We start from the raw sequence: 22,456 nt of genomic DNA, 5'->3' as shown, positions 1-22,456 counted from the left end.
AATTGGGCAGAGAAGTTGGTGGACCAAGTGAGTTACTTGTTTACTGGATACTGTGAGATGGGAAGCAAGCAAGAGGGAAAACTAGAGAAGGTGGAGAGATGAGACAGTAGTTTGAAGGAGTAATGTGGCAGAAGTTGGCACAGCTGCACAAGTCATGAAATGGTTTTGGAGAGAACTTTTGTTCAACAGTGGAGTTGAAATGCCTGACTGATTGACTTGTCAGTATTTACCACTTTCTTAGTCTGGACTTACCTGGTGTGCCAAAGCCAAATTGTGAGCTGTCATCTTCATCCTTTTTAGTCTGCTTCTTTTTGTCACCATCTTTCTCATCTTCACCCATAATCATCTTCTGGAGTTCTTTCCGCTCCTGCTCCTCCTTCTCCATGGTCATCTATAAAATCCAGATTTGTCATTATCTAAACATTCAAAGTACAGTATCAATATTTTCTAGTCAAGTTACATATGAAACACTAAACCATTCTAAATATATACACTTTTGATATTTACGGGTTGATATAGCAACAGAAGAAGATTGGAGTATTCAGTCTACTGACCACTTAGGGAAAGACCTATGAACAAATAATGAGAGAAAAAATACAACTAACCACAGACAGAAAGGCAAAGGAGCAAAGTGGCTTTAGAGAAAGATATCCATTATTGATCCCTGAACCTGGCATCAAGATGGAATTAAATATGTTAATGAATAGATCCATACATGAAGGACATTTATCCTCTTATGAGGGGATGGTCAAGTCAAAGTCCATCCTACACCCATCCCACATCCATCTGAAACCTATTCATTGCCCCTCCTATCATAACACTTCACGGATAAAGGGTCACCCGTCATGGATACAGGGTCACCTCCCTCATCATACCACTTGGGTCAAAGGCAATGCAGAAATAGATGGAGAAGGAGAAAAGGAAATGTCTATAAAACCAGAGAAAGTACCTGAGTTGTTGTTTTCTTGTTTGACAAGATGTTTTCAATATATTTTCCCTTTTCCTCCATGTCTGAATCATTGTCTTCTTCTTCTGATGAACCTTCATCAGTTGAGAGCACTTCTTCAGATGCAAGTACTCGGTTCTGAAGATCAAAAATGCGCTGGCATTCTTCCTTGTACCTAACAAAAAAATAAAGGTTTACCAATAATTAATTCTTAATAAGGTAATCATCTTACAACATTCTATATCCCAAAAGGCCTTTTCTCTTTTAACCCCTTCACTCCGGGCCAAAATCTCGTGGGCAGCATTAGCTGCCAGACGTGCGATGTTGCATCATAATACTCGCATTATAAAAAATAAAGTCACCGCTGTATTGCTCATTCTCTCTTTCACCCGTGAATTTTGATAACCATAGAAAATATGATGAAGCCAGTTTACAGAGTATGGGGGTCACGCAGGTACAACTACAATAAATATAATCAAGACGCCGACATCGGCATCCTCGCGTACCCACTTGCTCCTCATGACGCCTACGTAGGCGTCATTGTATCAAAGGGGTTAAAAAGAGAGTGGCCATGTCAAAGCATACAACTAACCTACACCTATTCCACACCCAACCCATACCTATCCACTACCCCTCCCACCTTAGCACTTCATGTGTGTGTAATTCACCATGGTCTTGGATCACGTGTTGGACTTATGGTCGACAGCTAGTAGCCTCCCAGATGAGAGTTCAGAGCTCATGTATGACCGACGATCTATGGGTAATGCTGTGACCTGACACACACACGCACACCCCCAACTCCCCACCCATGAGAGTTGGAGTAATGGCTTGCAGCACAGCGATACTGAAATTATTTCAGCCCTGGGAGGGATTCGAACTTGGACTGCTGGGTTAGCAGTTGCGAATGCTACCACTGTGCTATCGAGCCGTGTGTGTGTGTGTGTGTAAAAATCTGCAACTTGAATACCTCTCCTGATGTTCAGCAATGGAGAAACGATTTCCTCTAGAGAATTTATTCATCCCTTCCTCACCAGCCTTGGCCTTTTCTGTTGATAGGGTTCTGACAACATCAATGACCTCCCATCTGGTCAATTTCTTGATCTGAAATAAAATGAACTCATTAATTCAATGAAACATCTTCCTCTTCTGAAGTAGCCTACCTGCTCTGCCTCTGTTTTGGACATGAGAGCATATCTGCTTTTGAAACATCTTTCTAATTACTGATCTAATCTTTCAAGATATTTTCAATAACTGATTTATAAAACTACTGGCTAATCCATTTAGTTTTGTATCATCAATTAGTTTTGGTACAACTATTTATATATTGATCAGGATCATGAAAATTAACTTGAAGCATCCACATGAATCCACGGGGTTTGGAATAGTAACATACAACCTTCTGCCGTAGGTACTGGCACCTTGTCTCTCAATAAGACCCAATATCTTTACCTATCACCTTCAACTCTTAATATCCTCTTCCTTGTCCTTTTCACCATCTTCCTCCTATTGTCCCCCCTCTTCCTCCTCTTCCCCTCATTTTCCTCCTTCTCATATAACAGTAAATGACTAGTAGTGACTACTACTCTCCTACTCCTCCTCTTTTTCTTCCTCCTCTTCCTTTTCTTCACCTCCTCTTCTTCCCGTTGCTCCCTATATTCTTTCTCTTCCTCCCTTCCTCCTCCTCCTCCTCCTTCTCTTCCTCCTCCTCCTCCTCCTTCTCTTCCTCCCTGGCATCATCTTCTTATCCCTCCTACTCCAGCTTTTCCTCCTCTTCCTCCTTCTAACTTGTGACAGAAATAGACCCACATTATACAACACAAATAAGAGTCCAGTATTTTGTGCCCAAGAGGTCTATAGAAGGGCCCATGGATTCAGATTACTTCTATTGACCTGCAGGTTCCCAGTCAGTCAATATTTCCTATATTATCATCATCATTATTCCCTTTTTACACACACACACACACATACATACACCCCAAAAGGCCTTTTCCCCCCTTATAAGAGGGGTTAGCCAAATAAAAACTTAGACCTATCTCATATTCAACCAAAACCTATTTGTTGTCCCTTCAATCATACCATTTCAAGGATAAAAGGTCATTTCTATCTCCTGCCACATTACTTGAGCCAAAGGCAATGCAGCAAGATACAGCACTTCCATAATAGGGCCCAATAGTTAAAGCAAGTTTACCCCAACCACTTCATGACATGAAAACCTACCCCCTCATCCACTCATGATTTTACAGATCCAATACGAACATCCTTTCAGACCATCCCATTTCCTCAGTATTTATAATCGTTCTCCGTTCACTTCTATTTTTTTGCATTCTTTCTCCCTTTCAACAGAATTGCCTCTTACATACTGACCCCTTTAATCCATCCATCTTTGATTGATCTTATGAGTGATTTGGCTGACTTTTTCAGAGAACTTTTAAGCATGGAATTTAATGAAACATGCCCTTGGTTCAACTCGCCAATGGCAGGGTTTGAACCTCCGTCACCTCAACTTCCTTCTCAAGGAGCAACATCCTAACCCACTCTGCTGGCAAGCATCCTCGAGTACTTCTTAGTTCACTTGGTCCTCTCCTGCTTTCCACACTCTATCTGTCAGTCTTTCTTTACTCATTCTTTTTGTATACCCAAACCATCTAAACACTTTGATCCACCTTATTTGCTAGTTCTCTTTCAACATCTTCTAATTTTCTTTGAAATATTTTGACAAAGAAAATGGAAATTTCAAAGACAGCAGACAGATACTTTACCTCTTCTTCAGGTACTCCATATTGCCTTAATAGCTTTTTGGCATCATTTAGTGACAGCCTCCTGAGATCAGCATCAGTTCCAGTAACAGTTCTCTTTGGCTGCTGCTCTTGTTCCTCCTTATTCTGTGTGGGCTTATTAGGAATCCGAATGTATGAAAAGCCTTCTCCACAACCTGATGGTTTAAAGAATCAGATTTATTACAAATGCTAATAAGCTTATTGTTCTGTGCACTGACACAGAGCAATATAAGCATAACCAAAAGGCCCTTTCCCCCTTATAAGGGGGGATATCAGAGTTAAATCATGCAACCACCCTACACCCACCCCACATCTATCAAATCACCCATGCCTCTACAATCTTAGCTCTTCGTTAGGGTCATCCCTGTCCTTCAGCACACTGCTAGGGTCAGAGGCAATACAGCAAAAGACAGGTACTCCACAGCAAGTCCCCAACAACTGAAGCATACTTACTACCCACTGCTTCATTACATGACAACAACAACCCTGCCCCCCTTATCCACTTAGGAAATCTCTTTGGGCATCATCACTTCTTCATCCACTTACAACCTTTCTCCATTCATATCTAACTTTTGCCCTCTCCCTTCCTTGCCAATTTCAGTGTGCATAAAGACACAATACATGACAAGCCTATTCCATAAAGTAGCAGCAGGGATGACCCGTCATCTAGGAGGTGCTAAGATGGGAGGGAGGGTGGAGGGGTGTGGAGTGTTTTCGGGGATGGGATGGGTGGGAATGATTTTATGCCTTTTCCTTTTTGGCTACCTCCCTAGTAAGGGGAAAAAGCCTTGGTATATGTATGTATGTATGTATGTAGGTATGGATTTTGATCACCTGCAGAAACCATTAATCAATTTGTACAAACAACTTGTATGAACCATGACTAATTGTAGCTCACAATGTGGTGCCCAACAATCAACAAAACAAAGTATGCTTTTGTGTGTTAGTGTTATGGGTCCACCTTTGTATTGTGTGTTGTCTTCAATTACTGTTGTGTAATCAGTGAATGTGGGTAGTGTAGATTGTAGTGTTGTTTCTTTCCTGATTTGGAGCTATGTGTATGCTGTGTTTCTGTAGGAATTGAAACACCTGTGTGTTTGTTTGTGATCCCATTTATGTTTGTAGAAAGTTTAGAGTATGTTTTTGTGTTTATGAGTTTTTCTGGCATGTGTTGTGTGGTGGCTACAGCTCTGATATTTTTGTGTACCATTTTGTGTTGGAGAGAGTAGTGTCACCATGTAAATGAAGCCATGGGGCCCAAGTGTGGATGTGCCATGTCTTGCTGCATTGCTTCTGAGCCAAGCAGTGGGTGGGAAGCCTTTGGTATATAAATATAGTGTAGTGCATATAAGATGGATCCATGTGTAGTATGTGTTGCTTTTGATGGATGTGGGTAAAAAGTTTTCTTTTTGGCTACCTCCCTTGAAAGTGGGAAAAAGCCTTGGTATATGTATGTGTAAAAAGTTAATCATTTTTGTACCTGGGTTAGTTTCTATATCTCTGGATAGAAAGAGGAGGTTTTGTGGGGTTGGCACTGGGGTACTGACCTCCTTATGTAGAGGAATATATATATGTGTAAATAGATAGAAGATTGTTGGCGAGTAGTGATAAACAGAATAGAGTGAGTTTCTGAACCTGATCAGGAGACCAGGTACTAGCCCTTTGGGTCCACATCTCCTTGTGGAGGTGGGGTTTTGGTGTCCTCTTGCATCTGGGTGCCATCAATCTTCCTTTCCCTGATGGCAAAGAGGTTTCTTTCAGACAAGAGACAGCAACTCCACTATGTATCCATATACACACTGAACACCCACAATGACATTACAACACCTTCTTTTCAAACCACTCTCTCTATTCCCAACCATCACACAAGCTTTATTAGCCACATAAGAATTTTTTACTGCACTTAACACTTCCCCCCCTATTCCATATATCTACAACTCTTTTCATAATGACTCTTCACAAACCTTGTCCAAATCCATGAAAGCCTAAGTCATGCCTACCGTTTAGCAAAAATTTTCACATATCTGTCACTACAAAAAAATTGATCTAAGTACCCTCTTCCTTACCTAAACCCACACTACTCTTTCCCAATTATTCCCTTTCTTAATTCTCTCAATTAACATCCTCCCATACACCTTCCTGTCTATGCTTTTTAATGATCCCTTTAAAGCTACTACATTATATATAAAAAATCCTTTTTCCCTTATAAGGGGATGGCAAAGTCAAAGCATAAACCCACTCTATACCCACCTTACACCCATGCATTGTCCTTCCCATCTTAGCTTCTCCTACCAGAGGCCATACAACAAAACAAAGCATCTCCACAGCAGAACCTGACAGCCAGAGCTGGTTTACTACCACTGCTTCATTATATAATGACCCCCTCCCCATGACTCCTTTCCACTCTGTATTCACTATCTTTAGCACTCTCTTGCTCAACACAATTCCTCTTCCATCCAATGTTCCCTTAATCCTATCCAGTGGCAAAGATAAGGTACATGGCACAGATAAGCAGATGCTGATGGAAGTGAAGGTGGTAGGGTGAAGATGGGCAGAGTATTTTGGGGGAATTGTTGGATGTAAATGAGGATAGGGAGGCTTTGATCATGGCAGAGGATGCCAGGAAAATGACTGTTCTTGAAATACAAGCACAGAGCTTATTTAAAGAGATGAAATCTGGTAAGGTACTGGGTCTAGATGATTGTCATGTGAAGTATCTGATGAAAGGAGTGGAATGGGTGACAAGATGAAACGTTTACCTAAGGAAAGGAAATATTCCAGTGGACTGAGAGAGTATATCTACTGATACACCAAGGGCTTCTTCAACCCTTATAAGGGAGTCAAAGGCATGCACCCACTCCCATCTACCACCCATGTTTCCCTGTAGTCTCCTCATAGATGAAGAGTTATCCCTGTCTCCTGCCTATTGCCTGGGTCAGAAGCAATGCAGCAAGGCACAGCAAGGCCACTTCACTTACATAGTGACCCTCCCTCTCTATCCCCTTCTGCAGAAATTAGAGAAGACAGGGAGAAATTCCTTTGGGCTGTATCAAAATATCATCCACACACAACTGCTTCTCGCTCCCTCCCCATCCCTTTGCCATCTCTTTTATATTATACAGTTCCACTATATAAGGGAAAAGAGAAGAAAAATAGAATTACCTGTTGGATCAGCTGGTCCTGTCAACTGTAATAAACATTTACCACGTACAGCCTGCACATACGCCCTTGTTGTGTGCCATGGAGCAACCTGAAACAAAATAATGAAAATTAGTAAAGTAAAGACCAGGAACTCTAATATATACACCAAAGACCCTTTCCCTTTTATAAGGGGGATGGCTGAATCAAAGCACACAACATCATAAACAAATAAGATCGAATCAACCATCTTTCCTATCTCAGCACCTCAAGAATGAGTCTTGTCCTCTTCATAAATACAAACCCATACAATTAAATGACAAGACTCAACGGACTGATCTCTCCAAAATGACTACTTCTGTACTTGTCACCCTTCCCTTTGTATAACAGAACTTTACACAAACATTCTTCCAATTCATCTCGACACTTCCTTCTGTAGACCCACACTGAACAATCTCACCAGCCACTTCACTATTACTATTCCATCCTTTGTCAGGCACTCCACATGACATCCATCCAATCCAGGTCCGTTTCCAGCTTTCAGTTCTTTTAATGGTATTAATACCTCTTCTTCTGAAATCGCCCTATCATTCTCTTCACCCATCACATTTTCCTGGCATTTCCCAAAGTCACAATAAAAACTTCCTTGTCTTACTCTACATTCATACCCCCTTACACGGGGGGTAGCCAAAAAGAAAAAGGCATAGAAATCACTGACAAGTTAAACATCATATGAGGACGGAGCCTTTATTTGTACAACGTTTCACTTAATACTGCTTTTTCAGGTAACATTGAAAAAGCCGTAATAAGCAAAACGTTGTACAAATAAAGGCTCCGTCCTCATATGGTGTTTAACTCGTCAGTCTTGTCGGCAACTGCCACTTTCATGAAAATAGAAATCACTCCCACCCATTTCATTTCCCATATATTCCACTCCCCTCCACCCTCCTTCCTATCTTGGCACCTCCTGGATGACGGGTCATCCCTGCATCCTGTCCACTGCCCTGGGTCAGAAGCAGTGTCGCAAGACAGCACATCCACAGCAAGGCCGCTTCATAAATTCGGTGACCCCCCCTCTCCATCCCCTCATGCAGGAAAAGAAGACGGGGAGAAATCCCTTTGGGCTGTGTCAAATTTTTTCTCATACATACTTCCTCACCCCCCATCCCCCACCCACTCCCCCTCATGCATCACAGCCTCATCTATACACAACCCTTCTCCATTCACCCCTATCTTCTGTCCTCTCCCATCCTTCCTCTACATTCAACAACTCTAAATATTCTACTCATTGTCCTTTTAGTTTTCTCTTCCATTAACAAATGTCCACTTGTTCCTTTAAACCTCTCCTCTCTACCTGACTCTCCTCCTGACACACTTTTCACTTTTCAAAACGTACTTTTTTTAAATTCTCATACAAACACCTACCCCACCTCATATCTGTTCTTTTCTTGGCATATCTTTATCTTGCACTTCACCTTCACAATCTATCTTTTACCTCTCATACTTTATTTACTTTGCAACCATTCCTTGTATGCACACCTCTTTTCTGCCATCACTATACTCACTTCATTCCACCATTCACTACCCCTCCCTTCTGTTTCCATCCATCCCCCAACCCAATATGGGGTATTGGCAGTTTATCTTATGCAGTCAATATTTTTAGGACTTTAAAGAGACCCCTACAGACTAGAGTCATGCAGCATTCTTTTATGACTAGACTAAGTCCCACTTAAAAATAAATACTGATCACTTTTAACTTCTATCCCTTCTTTCTACTAGCCTTACTGACTCTCTCCTACCTGTTTGACTTCATCTTTTCAGCACAATACTGTCTCCAAGGATAGAAAATCTAGTTATCTCTAATGAAATACTACCCATTTGCCTCATCCTACACACCATTTCTGCACATTAAAGTAGCATTTAAACAATTTAAAAAAAAAATACTCTTGATAAATTACTTTAATTTCATCATCCAATTTCTGTGTATCATCTTCATTATCATCTTCAAGTGCTGACAGGAACTTGTCTCCATAGCCAGCATCTTTAAGGCGTTGTTCAGCAGACAGCATACTAAAGAAGGCACAGCACTGTTCGGGAGATACCATGGCTCGGATCTCTTCTTCTGTAGGCAAACGAAAGTCAGGCTTGATGACCCACCAATTGCTGTCTACACCAGTACGCTTGAAGTCTGCACATGGCTTGAGGCGTTTTCTGATTGAACTTTCAGAATGTGCAGGAAAAGCTCGCTTTATTTCATCCATTTTGATCCTACGGGGAGTGTCTTTGCTTTTCCAAAACAATCTATAAATAAACACCTGAAACACAAATTACTGTCAGAATCTATCTTCCATGACTTGTATAAGAAACTATAATGGTCATATTGAACTATTGCCCATTTCTAATATTTGTCACTGTTTGATATTGAAATTAATTTTCCTTTTTTGTCTCCATGAAATTATAGAATTTGAAATTAAGGGTGCAAAGAGAGATGGCAGATAGGGTTAATTAAAGAATACTTCTTTGAGTATATGGAAAGACAGAGTGAAAAAAGTCTAGTAGAATGAGTATGGAAGGCAAAGGTGGATGAAGTAAAACTGAAAGAAAGACTAAGTATGGGATGTATGGATGGGGTGGGGGGTGGCTTAAGTACAAGGGGAATGTCTGTTGATGAAGGAAGGCTTTTCACCCCTTACAAGGAGAGTAGCTGAGTCAAAGTCCACATCCACTTGATGTATATTAAAATCCATTTAATGCCTCTCCCATCTTGGGAATACATGTACCTATGACACAAGAAATATAGCTTCCGGTTCCGATATGTGGACTTTTGGAATGGCTTGGTGGTGAACTGACATGGGTAAATAATGTTTATATGCTTAAAAATAAGTTGAATTAGAGTAGGCGATAGGAGTCTGGTTAACTAAACCATAATACTAGATGAACACAAAGAGAATGCAAAAAAAACAAGAGGTATACTAAAGCCACTACGTAATATAGGTATACAAAATGTGCTTGCAACTGTGCCATGCAAAACATATGATGGTACGATTACTTCAAAGAAATTACTCACCTGAAGAAAATCTCTTATAAAATTGTTAGCTCTTTTAGAATTGGGGCCAGGCACTTCATATAGAGGACATTCTTGGCCAACTGTAAATAAAGTATCTACTTCACGGATACTGTAGCCATTGCGATTACGTATAATCAGGAAATCTGATGTTGGAACCTGAAAGCAAATGCAATTCTTTAACTTTTTCAAAGATTCAATAAATGTAAAAAATATATACATCCATAATCTATATACCAAGGGCATTTTTTCCTTTATAAGAGAGATATCCAAGTCAAAGGGCACATATCTACACCCACCCATTTAACTTACACCCATTCCACCACACTTTCCTCCCTCTAAATGGAAGTGTTGAAAGTGTGTGGACATTGAAGTGAGTCTGTGGTGTCCTGCTGCATACAGGGCATTGATACAATCTTATTCCTCTCTAGTATCACCTCTTGCAGGCTTAATTTCATCAAAAACAAAATATGAAACGTACACCTGTTTGCTTAAAGCAAGACTTCTTTATGATGATTCAGTTTAACATCACGAAACTCCCCCTATTAGGAGGCTAGAACAGTACCCCCTGTAGAGGAGAGGACTTTGTAGTGTGGAATTTAATGAACTATGCCCTTGGTCCAACTTGCCAGTGGCTCAAACTGCTGTCACCACAACCTCCACTGCAAGTAACAACACCCTAGCCCTTTCAGCCAGCAGGCCAAAAACTTACGACTGTTCTGTAGGAGTAGTTGATTACAAGCATTTTTTTTTCCATCTAGACTTTCTACATACCCTGTGCTGGTAAAGTGGTGCTCTATACATATTATTTTCCAGTGTCTGGATGCTCTGTCCAGGGTGCATTGCCCCAAGGAAGGGTGATGTATGGGCATAAGCAGTTTCTCCAAAGCGGTACTCAGGAGGTCCTTTGTCATTTCCAGCTCTTCGTTTGTAATAGTTCTTGATACGAGTACACATGCCCACCTAATATGATAAAAAAAAAAAAAATGCATAACTGTTCCTTTTTCAAAGCAAATCACTTCAAATTTAATATAACATGAAAAAAAAGGAAAAGCAATTATAACACAACTTACTAATTTACCTGAGACAAAAGTGGAGGATATTCTTCGCAATATTCCAACATGATAATGTCACCATCTTTACCAGTAAGGTCTTCCGCTGTGCGCATGAAGAACACATCACCTCCACCTGATGCAAGTCTCTCTTGCTCCCTTTGCTGCCAAAGTATAAGATAACATATCAGAGGACTGAAACATGATTATAAATAGAAGACACTAAACCTAATGCACACACTGTTTTTGATTAGACCAAAATTGGAATACACAGCAACACTATGGACACCCAGTACTAAAAAGAATATAAGGAAATTAGAAAGAATACAGAGAGCAATGACAAAGTTGGCACCAGCTCTTTCCAAATTAACATACAAACAAAGATTATCCAAACTGGAACTACCAACACTGGAGCAGAGAGGAGAAAGAGGTGATCTACTGACTATCTATAGAATCATGAAAGGAATGATTTACTAAAAATTGACAATGGAAAAATAAGGTCATGAAAAGAAACTCAAAAAGGATAACTATAGAAAAAAAAAATAGCTTCCCACACAGAGTGCTGGATATCTGGAACAACTTAGATCAGGGGTTCCCAAACTTTTCAGCTCATCGACCCCCTAGTAAAGTTTAAGATTTTCTATAGACCCTCAAACTATTAATTCACAAATTATGTCAGTTTATTATCATTATTGGTGTTGTTATTGTTATTAATGCTATCATACATACATACATATACCAAGGCTTTTTTCCCCCTTACAAGGGAGGTAGCCAAAAAGGAAAAGGCATAAAATCATTCCCACCCATTCCATCCCTAAATACACTCCACACCCCTAAAAAAAAAAAAAGTAAATTAATGCTAGCAATATTATTATTATTATAGTTGGCAGGATGGGAGCAGTTACTGGCTGTCAGTTTCCTTTATATGGATAAGAGGAAATAATCTAAGTAATAAGAATTAGTGGGATGGGTCTAGAGACCAAGAGCCAGGCCCTGCACCTCCAAATGGACAAGAGGAGATTCATGAGGTTTTGAAAATGGGCAGTATGGAAATGATTCCTTGTTGTCCATCCTGCAGGACCACCACTGACAGAAGATTAGCCTCTTTGTAAAATAAGATATCCTTTGAATAAAAAAAAATATATATATATATATATTTATATATATATAAGTGGAAGGGTGGTGAGATAAACACCGAGTAATATTGGAGTGTAAATTTACTGATGTTTCGTCCTTAACAGGACTTCTTCAGAGTATGAGTACATAAGCATAAAATCAACATATATATACACGCGTTCATGTCCGCGTTCCTGCTAACCCACGCCACTCGAGTCCGCTTGTTTCCTCATCTCCCGGTGGATGAGTCGTCCGGACATTTGAGACAGTTTGATGAATCCGTCCCTGTGATTAAGGCAAGGCTGAGATGCTATATATGCTGCCTCAACTAGTTTCCTCTTTTTCTTTTCTAACCCCTGTTGTAAAATCTCTACCCCGCTCCAGTTGGGAAGGTGTCCAAGTTGGTCCACATGAACTACCAATGCCTTGGAAGTGCGGTGGTTCATGTGGACCAACTTGGACACCTTCCCAACTGGAGCGGGGTAGAGATTTTACAACAGGGGTTAGAAAAGAAAAAGACAAAACTAGTTGAGGCAGCATATATAGCATCTCAGCCTTGCCTTAATCACAGGGACGGATTCATCAAACTGTCTCAAATGTCCGGACGACTCATCCACCGGGAGATGAGGAAACAAGCGGACTCGAGTGGCGTGGGTTAGCAGGAACGCGGACATGAACGCGTGTATATATATGTTGATTTTATGCTTATGTACTCATACTCTGAAGAAGTCCTGTTAAGGACGAAACGTCAGTAAATTTACACTCCAACATTACTCGGTGTTTATCTCACCACCCTTCCACTCATTCTGTCGTCCTTCTGTCCAATATATATATATATATATATACACATACATAATACATACATACATATGCCAAAGGCTTTTTCCCCCTGATAAGGGAGGTAGCCAAGAAACAAAGGCATAAAAACCATTCCCACCCATTCTATCAATAATAATAATAATATGCTGGTCAAACAAAGTTGTTATATCTGCTTTACCACAAGAAATATGAACTACTAAATCAACAATACCTTTGCTTTCTTCTTTATTTCTTTAGTGAGTGGAAAAGATGGATGGGGTCCTGGAGCAGTAATAGCTCCATGGGAGTAGCGTTTCAGGGGAGGACGATGAAACAGTCGCAGTTTCTTTTCTCCCATGTAAGTAGGCACAAAGGGTGGCTGAAGCTCAACCTGGAAGCAAAATTTATTTGTATGAATGACCATTAAATTCGTATGGCAAATGTAATTGTTTCTACCTACAATATTAGATCAAGGATTTTTTTTCCCACCAAAAGTGCACGGCCCACTTCGTGTCGGAGAGAAAATGTGGTGAGGTGTTTATGCTGTGAGGTGCTTTTCAGCATCCATAATCATCACCTTTGCCCTATGTACTTGGTCTGCCAGCTGTTACAGCCCATGCAGTTTATAAGATTTTCTCTTAAAAATATACATACAAAGAAAGGTATGATTGTAAGTCATTGGGTCCTATCACATGGGGATTCCTAGGCATAAGATAGGATGATGCAACAATATCAGTCCCCAAAAATTTTTGCAAGACACATTCAAATATGATCTTTATCCAACTACTTCAGATTTCTAATTCAATTTTGGTCATGTTCATCCCTACAAGTTAAGCTCCAGGTACAAATCATACATGGTTTCTATATCTCTTTCCTTAACAGTGCTTCTGATAGGATGGGAAGGCTAACATAGATAATGTTATACCTCTTTCATTATGAAGATAATGCCACATTCCACTGGGAATCAAGCATCTTTACAATTACAATTCTAAGATTAATGCTGTGAACAATTATTACATATATAACACTGATTATAATGATCACTAAAGAGATGATACAAGCCATTAACTACTACAGCAACATTACCTATTCATCAATGGCTGGTGTACATATTGTACATGATATTGCCACAACAGGACTGAGGACACTTACCACTGGAGTAGAGTGCTGAAGAAGTCCACCTCCCATTGCCATTTTGATTGCTTGCTCTGAAGACTTGGGCTGATAGTATTCATCATTTGATATGTTGTATGGATCTTTATCTGGGCTCTTTGGTGGTGGTGGTGGCGACTCCTCCTCAATGGTGGTGATGACTCCTGCTTTACCAAGCAAGATCTTTGACTTTTTAACATGAGGGTGTGGGATCTTGACTTTCTGGGGAGCTTCATCTGTAATATGCAAAAGGTATTTTAAATTCTGCTTTCCAGCAATTGTTTTGGAGGTAAAAACAGGGAGGGAAGGCAAGTCAGGTAGAAAAGGTGTAGGATCTTGACTTTCTGGGGAGCTTCATCTGTAACATGTGTAAGTATTTTTAATGTTGGTTTCCAGCTTTTGTTTTGGAAGTAAAAAGAGTAAGACGAGGCCAGCTGGGAAGAGGGGAGAAAATGAAGGGTACAGGAGGATGGATGCTAATAAAAGTGGAGGCAGTAAGGGAGACTTTACCTGTGGCAGATAGATGCCAGGAAAATGACTGACATGAGAGAGAAAAATAAGATTACTACAAATGAAAAGATACAAAGAGCATTGAAAATAATGAAAGATGGTGAGGTACCTGGGTTAGATGGATTTTATGTGCATCTCTAATGAACGGAAGAATGATTGTGGTGGAATGAATGGTGAGACTGTTTAATGTGCACCTCAAGGAAGTGTAAAGGTGGAATGTATGTATAGTTCCATTGTACAAGAGAAAATGGGATAAGTATAAATGTAGTAGTTTTTGAGGGAGCACTGTTAAGTGTAGTCAGTATGGTATATACTGTAGGTATTAAAGGCAAGAATCAGGAGGGGAACAGACTGAGAAGAGGTTAGTGATAGTAGAGGGAAGAAGGTGAACCAATTATTGTTTGTAGATGACACTGTTCTTGTGGCTGCGTGAGAGTGGAGGTGAGTAGGTGAACCAGTTCTTGTTTGCAGATGACACTGTTCTTGTGGCTGAGTTGAAAGAAAGACTGAAGCTGCTGCTGGTGGATTTTGGGACAGTATGTAAGAGAAGGAAATTTAAGTTAAATGTGGGCAAAGTAAGGTGATGAGATGTACAAATACTGATGGTGGTAGTGGGTTGAAAGTGGATTTGAAGGGAGACACTGAAGGAAGTGAAGAGCTTTAAGTGCTGGGTTGGGTAGAAGGAAAGAATTCATGAGCTTGATAAGTTTTTATATATCTAACCTTTTGGGCATAAACCCTTCTTCAGAGGTGCTACAGAAGACTGAACTTACATGGGTTTATATATGCAGTTCATCTCATTGGCTGCTGTACCTGTCCACCCCCCCCCCCATATCCCCACCCAAGACCCAGCCCACACACCATATTCCATTCCTTACATTTTGCTGCCGAGATCACCCAAGAGAGAAAACCTGTATTACTGGTTACATTATCAGTAGATATTTATGCTGATTCCATAATTTTTTCTCATCCTGCTGAATGATGCTCCTACTCATAGAGTAACCTAAAACAGGACTAATCCAATTTTAGACCATAAGTGCATTGCTTCTGACCTGGGCAGTGAGCAGGAGACAGGAATTACCCTTCATCCATGAAGAGCTAAGATGAGAGGGAAACAAACAGGTGGTGTATAGGAGTGGAGAAGACTGGAGTGGAATGGATGAGAGTGGGTGCATGCCTTGGCTGGCTACTTTCTTTATAAGGATGAAAGGCCCTATCTATCTATATACCAATGGCTTCTTCCCCCCTATAAGGGAGGTAGCCAAATGAAAGGCACATACCCACTCCCATCCACCACCCTTGTTTCCCTTTTATCTTAGCTCCTCATGGATGGAGGGTCATCCCTCTCTCCTACCCAATGCCCGGGTCAGAAATAATGCAACAAGACACAGCACATCCACAGCAGGACCACCCCCTCATGTGGAAAACAAAGAAAATGGGGAGAAATCTCATCAGGCTGAGTCAAAATATCATCCATGCAAAACCATTCTCCACTCACCCCTATCTCTTGCCTTCTCCCTTCCTTACTTGACAGGCATTATCCTCTTGCTCAAAGGCCCTTCCACCCTATCTGTCCATCTTACCTTCAGCCATCCCCTGAAGTTCACTCTATCCACCTCTGCCTTGTAAACCTCTATTAATAATCTTTCTTTACTCATTCTTCCAATGTGTCCAAACCATCCCAATAATCTTTCATCAGCCCTATCTGCCAGCTCCCTTTCCACCACTGCTCTCCTCCTCACCTCCTCATTTCTCACTCTATCCAACCTTGTAACCCCTATCATACTTCATAGATAGACAGCATTTAAAACTAACTTTGATCAATGGTGAAAAAGAGGTAAAACCCCATTAATATCTTTCTTGTAAACCTAAATTTGATAAATACTCAGCCTCTACTGATTTGAACATGTGTAAGGTACCACTACCTTGGGTAAGGGTGGCAGGATCGACGTCTTCTGGAATGCCAAGAATAATGTTCTCATCATTGGGATCTAGAGTCAGTACATTTGGCTCTGGCACCTTATCCATATTCTCTGGGTCCCAGATGATGTCATCCTCCCAGCGACTGTACACAAGCTCTTCGTTCTCCACAGGAAAGATGGAGTACCATGTGTCATCTGCATCCACTTTACTCCTAATAACAAATACAAAAATTATAAATCTGTAATTCACAATCTAAACAAAATAAAGAAGTTAATATAAACAAGCCTTTCATTCATGGCATTATGATGGCTGTAATATCCTATAACAACAACCTTTCCATTCTGGAAACTAAAAAATATGACATCAATAACCTAAAAAGGCCACAGATACTTTTATCTCAAGCACCCTTTGGCAGTTTGTCTGTGGTAACTAGAATAAAGATTTTACTCATCACATGCAGTGAAAGGGTACATCAAGATAGACTTGACTTTTTTGATGCACTGCTTGGTGTCTGAGTGGTATGTTGCCATTTTTCATTCATTCTTATTTATCTATTCTAAAATATAATTGTTGTTATTGTTGTTTGAGGGAGGGGGGGTGAATGGGAGTGGAGTATGTGGGGATGGAATGGGTGGGAGTGGATTTTATGCCCGTTTTTTGGGGGGGGGGGGCTACCTCCATTGTAAGGGGGAAAAAGCCTATGTTAAATGTTGTTTCTATTGATATTGTTGTTTAAAAGTTGTCTTGGCATGTCTTTCTGTATTGCTTCTGACTCAGGCAATGGGTGTGAGACAGGGACATCCCTTCATCCACATTCCACAAAGATCCAAGAGACTTTTTGAAAAGGAAAATAAATGGCTGTTGGATGGGTGTTAGGTGAGTGAAGGGAAGGTGCATGCCTTTGCTGGCTATCTTCCTTGTGATAGGAAAGAATCCATTTTATATGGATTGATTGATTTTCATTATTGCTGTTGGTGTTACTATGCTCCTTGCTCAACAAGAAGTTAAAATGAAAGGGAAATAATTGGGAGTGGAATGGATTGGGGTGGGTGCATGCCTTGGCTGTCTATCTCCCTTATACGTGGGAAGTAGCCTATTGGTACAGATAGAATAGATAGAATTTATTTTTTACATTCATTAGTTATGCTGGTATGATGTAATGAGATGGGTGAGTAGAATTGAAGGCTCTTGCATAGAACTGTGTACCTATCATTAACATATGATATTTTCTGGAGAGGATTTCGGTTTCTGTGAGCAAAGTGTTCTGTTGGGATAGTTTTGGTATATCCTGTTATTATTCTCAATGTTTTATTTTGTACAGTGTGTAAGGTGTCTATGTTTTCCTGATTATTGGGACCTCAGCTTTGGAAGCATAGTTGAGAGTGATTATAGTTTCTTTCCGTTGTCTGAAGCCTACTCTTGCAATTGATTTGATTATCTTTATTTTTTCTTAATTTTCAATATAGACCTTTGATATGGCTATCCCCCTTGTAAGGGGGAAAAAGCCTTTGGTATATGTATGTATGTAGATCTTTGACATGTAGGCTGAAGGTCTTGTGAATATAAAATATGAGGCCTACAATTTTGGGTTCTTTTCCAATACAAGGGTTTGGCCATTTAATTTCACTATTGAAGGTTTTGTCTGGAGGGAGCAATGTTACTGATGATTTCTGGGATGAGGTTTCCATTGTTCTAGTTTGTCTAAGTGAACTTGGGTGTTCTTTGCCACTATTTTGTAGTTGCTAAACTGGATTATATATAATCAGGTGATGAAGCTCACTGGCTGAGCGGGTTAGGGCGTCATTACTTGCATAGAAGGTCGAGGTGAGGGCGGTTCGAATCCTGCCACCAGCAAAGTTGGACCAAGGGCATTGTTCATTAAATTCCAACCTACAAAGCCCTCTGTGAGGGGCACTGTCCTAGCCTTCCGATAGGGGGGAGTGTGTGATGCTAAACCATAGCAGGTCATCTGTGAAGGTGAATGCTCTGGCATTATGTTCCAGATCAGGTGTTAGGAAATTGCTTGCAAAGATGTGAGAGTATTGTTCCTTAGGGGGCTCCACTGTACAGTCCTGGATGTACAGCTGGGTTTTTTTATTACTTTGTACTGTCTACCACATGTGGGTAAAAGTAAGGTGATGAGGTGTACAAGGGAAGAAAGTGGCAGCAGACTGGAAGTGAGTATTAAGGGAGAGAGACTGGAGGAAGTAGATATTTTTAGATACTTGGGTGCAAATGTGGTAGAAAAGGGAGGAGTGGAGGTGGAGGTAGAATGTAGATAGAGAGAAGTGAGTAAATGCCTTGGTGGATTAAAAACTGTAATGAGAAATAGACATTTGGAAATGGATGCTAAGAGGAGATTGTATGAAGGAGTGATTGTGCCGACAGCACTGTATGGGACAGAAACATGGAACATAAAAGAGAACGAGAAAAGGAGTTTGAATGTGTTTGAGATGAGGTGCCTGAGAAGTATGTTAGGGGTTACTAGGCAGGATAGAGTGAGAAATGAGGAGGTGAGGAGGAGAATGGGGGTGGAAAGGAAGTTGGGAGATAGGGTGGATGAAAGAGTATTGGGATGGTTTGGACACATGGAAAGAATGAGTGAAGAAAGTCTAGTAAAAGAGGTGTGGAAGGCAGATGTGGAGGGAGTGAACAGGAGGGGTCAACCCGGGATGAGATGGATGGATGGATGGGGTAAAAGGGGCTTTGGGTAAGAGGGGATTGTCTGTTGAGGAAGGACGAGAGAGGACAGAAGATAGGGGTGAATGGAGAATGGTTGTATATGGATGATGTAATGCATGAAGTGGAATGGGTGGGGAATGTGGGGTGAGGGAGTATGTATGAGGAATAATTTGACGCAGCCCAAAGGGATTTCTCCCTGTCTTCTCCTTTTCTGCATGAGGGGATGGAGAGGGGGGGGGGGTGCACCGATTTAATGAAGTGGCCTTGCTGTGGATGTGCTGTCTTGTGACACTACTTTTGACCCAGGGCAGTAGGTGAAATGCAGGGATGACCCGTCATCCAGAAGCTGCCAAGATAAGAGGGAGGGAAGAGGGTGGAGGGGAGTGGAGTGTGATGGGGATGGAATGGGTGGGAGTGGTTTTATGACTTTGTTTTTGGCTACCTCCCTTATAAGGGGGAAAAAAGCCTTTGGTATATGTATGTACTGTCTACCAGATAAGAAGTCTCTAGATTGGGCCCAGAAACAAGCAAAATAATGTACAAATGTGATGGAATAATCCAAAATTATGTTTTCTACACCAAAGCCTATACAGATTCCAAGCTGTGCTTTTTCCCCTTCATGGACTACATATGGCAAACTGACATCTTTCAGAAAAGTCTCTGTTCTACACCAACTTTAGAGAACTCCATCCACAATGCAACCTACAGCATACATATACCATACATATACCAAGGGCTTTTTCCCCCTTACAAGGGAGGTAGCCAAAAAGGAAAAGGCATAAAATCATTCCCACCCATTCCATCCCTGAATACACTCCACACCCCTCCACCCTCCCTCTTATCTTAGCACCTCCTGGATGATGGGTCATCCTTGCTACCCTGTGGTGGGGGAAAAGAATACTGCCACCAAGTATTTCCACTTGGATCGTAAGAGGCGAGAAAAAAGGGACGGGGATTGGGACTAGGCATCCTTCTCCCTGTAGCCCCACAGGGGACATTCCTAAAAAAAGTAAAGGCAACCTACAGAGTTTGTGATTTTCCTTTACTGTGCTTGGCAGATGAGAACGGAGTAGACACTTTGGCTGGCTGGCTGAAGCCCTGTGCAGTACGGTTGTAACTGCTTGGCACCCAACCTGCTGCCATATTTTTTCTTTTCTGGTTCAGCTGAGTGGATGAAAGTAAGAAGTTTCATTAGTGAAGTACATAAAATGACATATTTTGATAATTTACTTTAGGCTCATCACAAATTGCAGAACCTTTATTTATAAGTTTCTACTTACCTTATACTTAATGTCATCACCATTCCAGATGATGTCTTCTTCCCAGTTATACTGTGTGATCATGTGAAATGCTTCATCTGGTGTAGGGTCTTCCTCACCATCAGAACCTAGATTCAGTGTGGTCAAGCTCTTATCTATTGGACCACGTGTAGACTCAGTTTTGACCTTGATTTCCTCTGTAAAGTGCTCTTTACTTTTGTCAGTGCTTGGTTCTTCAGGAATGATCTGTTAAAAAAAAAAAAAAACAGGTGACTTTCTTACATTTTTTTTACATACAGGTACCCCATATAATTTGTAGGGATTAAGGGAATCTGCCCTTTCCATACATACATACATATACCAAAGGCTTTGTCCCCCTTACAAGGGAGGTAGCCAAAAAGAAAAAGGCATAAAAAAACCATTCCCACCCATTCCATCCCTAATACACTCCACTCCCCTCCACCTTCCCTCTTATCTTGGCACCTCCTACCCTTTCCAAATTGGGAGAAAAAAAAATCCATGAATATGTGCAGCTAGCATATATAGTACACTATTGCCTTACAATGCACATAAAGAACATTTTAGCACTAATATGAGATGATGCAGTAGGATCACATATGTTCTTCTTGTTCTTGTGGAGATAATGCAAAGTGGATTCATTAATACCAAAACAACAACTTATGTTCACAGCACTCTTACACTTTCAACATATCAAGCAATTTAATCTTTTCTGTGAGGGTCATCACAGCTCTTTGAATACTTGAAACTGCTCTCATAACCACCAGAAGAATAAATACTGCTCTTAAAACATAAGTGAATTTAAAGCAGTTTGATTAATGAAAGCACAGAGAAATGGCCAAATGAACTTAATTCTTATCCTGTATATTACATAAAAGCATACATACATACATGTATCAAAAGGCCCTTTCCCCCTTTTAAGAGGGTAGCCATGTCAAAGCCCTACACCATATCAAATCTGCCCTACACCATTCTCAAACCTATTTGTTGCCCCTCCTATCTTACCTCAAGGAAGAAAGGTCATCCTTGTCTTCCACCACATTTGCTCAGGTCAGAGGCAATGCAGTAAAATACGGAACCTCCACAGCAGACTTCACCACTTCATTACATGGTGACTCCCCTTTACCCAGTCAAGAAATATAAAGAACAAACATAAAGAAACCCTTTTGGGCCACATCACTTCCTCATCCATTTACAACTACAGTACTACCTCTCATTAACAGATGTTAATTAGCTGTGTTTGCGGTGTTTTCGCTGTGTTTTCGGTGTTTTTGGTGCAGTTGTTTAGTGCTGTGCAATCACTTTGCCACCCAAAAACCACTCCAAATCAACTGATTATTCGCATCAACAGACACCATTACCCCACTTTTAGTCCGTTAACGAGAGGTAGTACTGTAGTCTCTACTTGAACCTATATTTTGCCCTTTCCTGATTGACATTCCTCTCACCAATTACCCCTTCACCCTATCTTTCCACCTTATTCTTGGTCTTCCCCTCAACTTTACTCCATTTGCCTCTACTTTCCACACTCTTTCTGCTAGTCTTTCTTAATTCATTCTTTCCATATGTCCAAACTATCCCAACATTCTTTAATCAACCCTATCTCTCAGCCACCTTCCCATCCTCACTCTCCACTTCACCTATAAATTTCTCATTCTATACATCCTCATATGTATTCTTCTATCTGTTTCCTTTAATTTCAAATCTCTGCACCATATGGTGCATTTATCCCCAGATACCTATTTCTCATTTTTTTTCATTACCTACCACCAAACATTTACCTGCTTACTCTATACAGGTAGTCGTCGACTTACGACCGAGTTCGGTTCCGACAGACAGGTCGTAAGTTGATCTGGACGCAAGTCGGATTTTATATATATACATTATATATTACCCGTTATATATTATTTTTGTTACTGTATATATGTTTTGTATATTATATTTAACATACTGAAATAATCTTAGCATCTTTGAACTATGTTGTATAGTATTTTTAACCTTTTTATAATTTTATCTGATTT

General features: G+C 40.6%; 1 protein-coding gene across 4 annotated transcripts in view; it reads right to left on the bottom strand.

Annotated features, from left to right (window-relative positions):
* The window catches only part of LOC143022713 (transcription initiation factor TFIID subunit 1-like), a 77,368-nt gene that overhangs the window by 29,553 nt on the left and 25,359 nt on the right, over window positions 1-22,456 (bottom strand). For 3 of the 4 annotated variants that reach the window (XM_076181047.1, XM_076181048.1, XM_076181045.1), the window contains exons 7-20: window positions 20,439-20,663; window positions 20,183-20,322; window positions 16,476-16,687; window positions 14,044-14,279; window positions 13,124-13,282; window positions 11,007-11,141; window positions 10,700-10,888; window positions 9,929-10,084; window positions 8,820-9,176; window positions 6,886-6,973; window positions 3,706-3,878; window positions 1,914-2,047; window positions 950-1,121; window positions 253-391 (exon numbers count right to left, since the gene is read on the bottom strand). In XM_076181047.1, coding sequence (XP_076037162.1) covers window positions 253-391; window positions 950-1,121; window positions 1,914-2,047; window positions 3,706-3,878; window positions 6,886-6,973; window positions 8,820-9,176; window positions 9,929-10,084; window positions 10,700-10,888; window positions 11,007-11,141; window positions 13,124-13,282; window positions 14,044-14,279; window positions 16,476-16,687; window positions 20,183-20,322; window positions 20,439-20,663 — 2,515 coding nt within the window. The remainder of the gene's footprint in view (window positions 1-252; window positions 392-949; window positions 1,122-1,913; window positions 2,048-3,705; window positions 3,879-6,885; window positions 6,974-8,819; window positions 9,177-9,928; window positions 10,085-10,699; window positions 10,889-11,006; window positions 11,142-13,123; window positions 13,283-14,043; window positions 14,280-16,475; window positions 16,688-20,182; window positions 20,323-20,438; window positions 20,664-22,456) is intronic. The other variant, XM_076181049.1, reaches the window with a different exon arrangement.

This window comes from Oratosquilla oratoria, unplaced genomic scaffold, assembly GCF_046742065.1.
Source record: "Oratosquilla oratoria isolate Oo_2021 unplaced genomic scaffold, ASM4674206v1 SCAFFOLD145, whole genome shotgun sequence".
Taxonomy (NCBI): domain Eukaryota; kingdom Metazoa; phylum Arthropoda; class Malacostraca; order Stomatopoda; family Squillidae; genus Oratosquilla; species Oratosquilla oratoria.
This window is presented reverse-complemented; position numbering and strand designations above follow the sequence as displayed.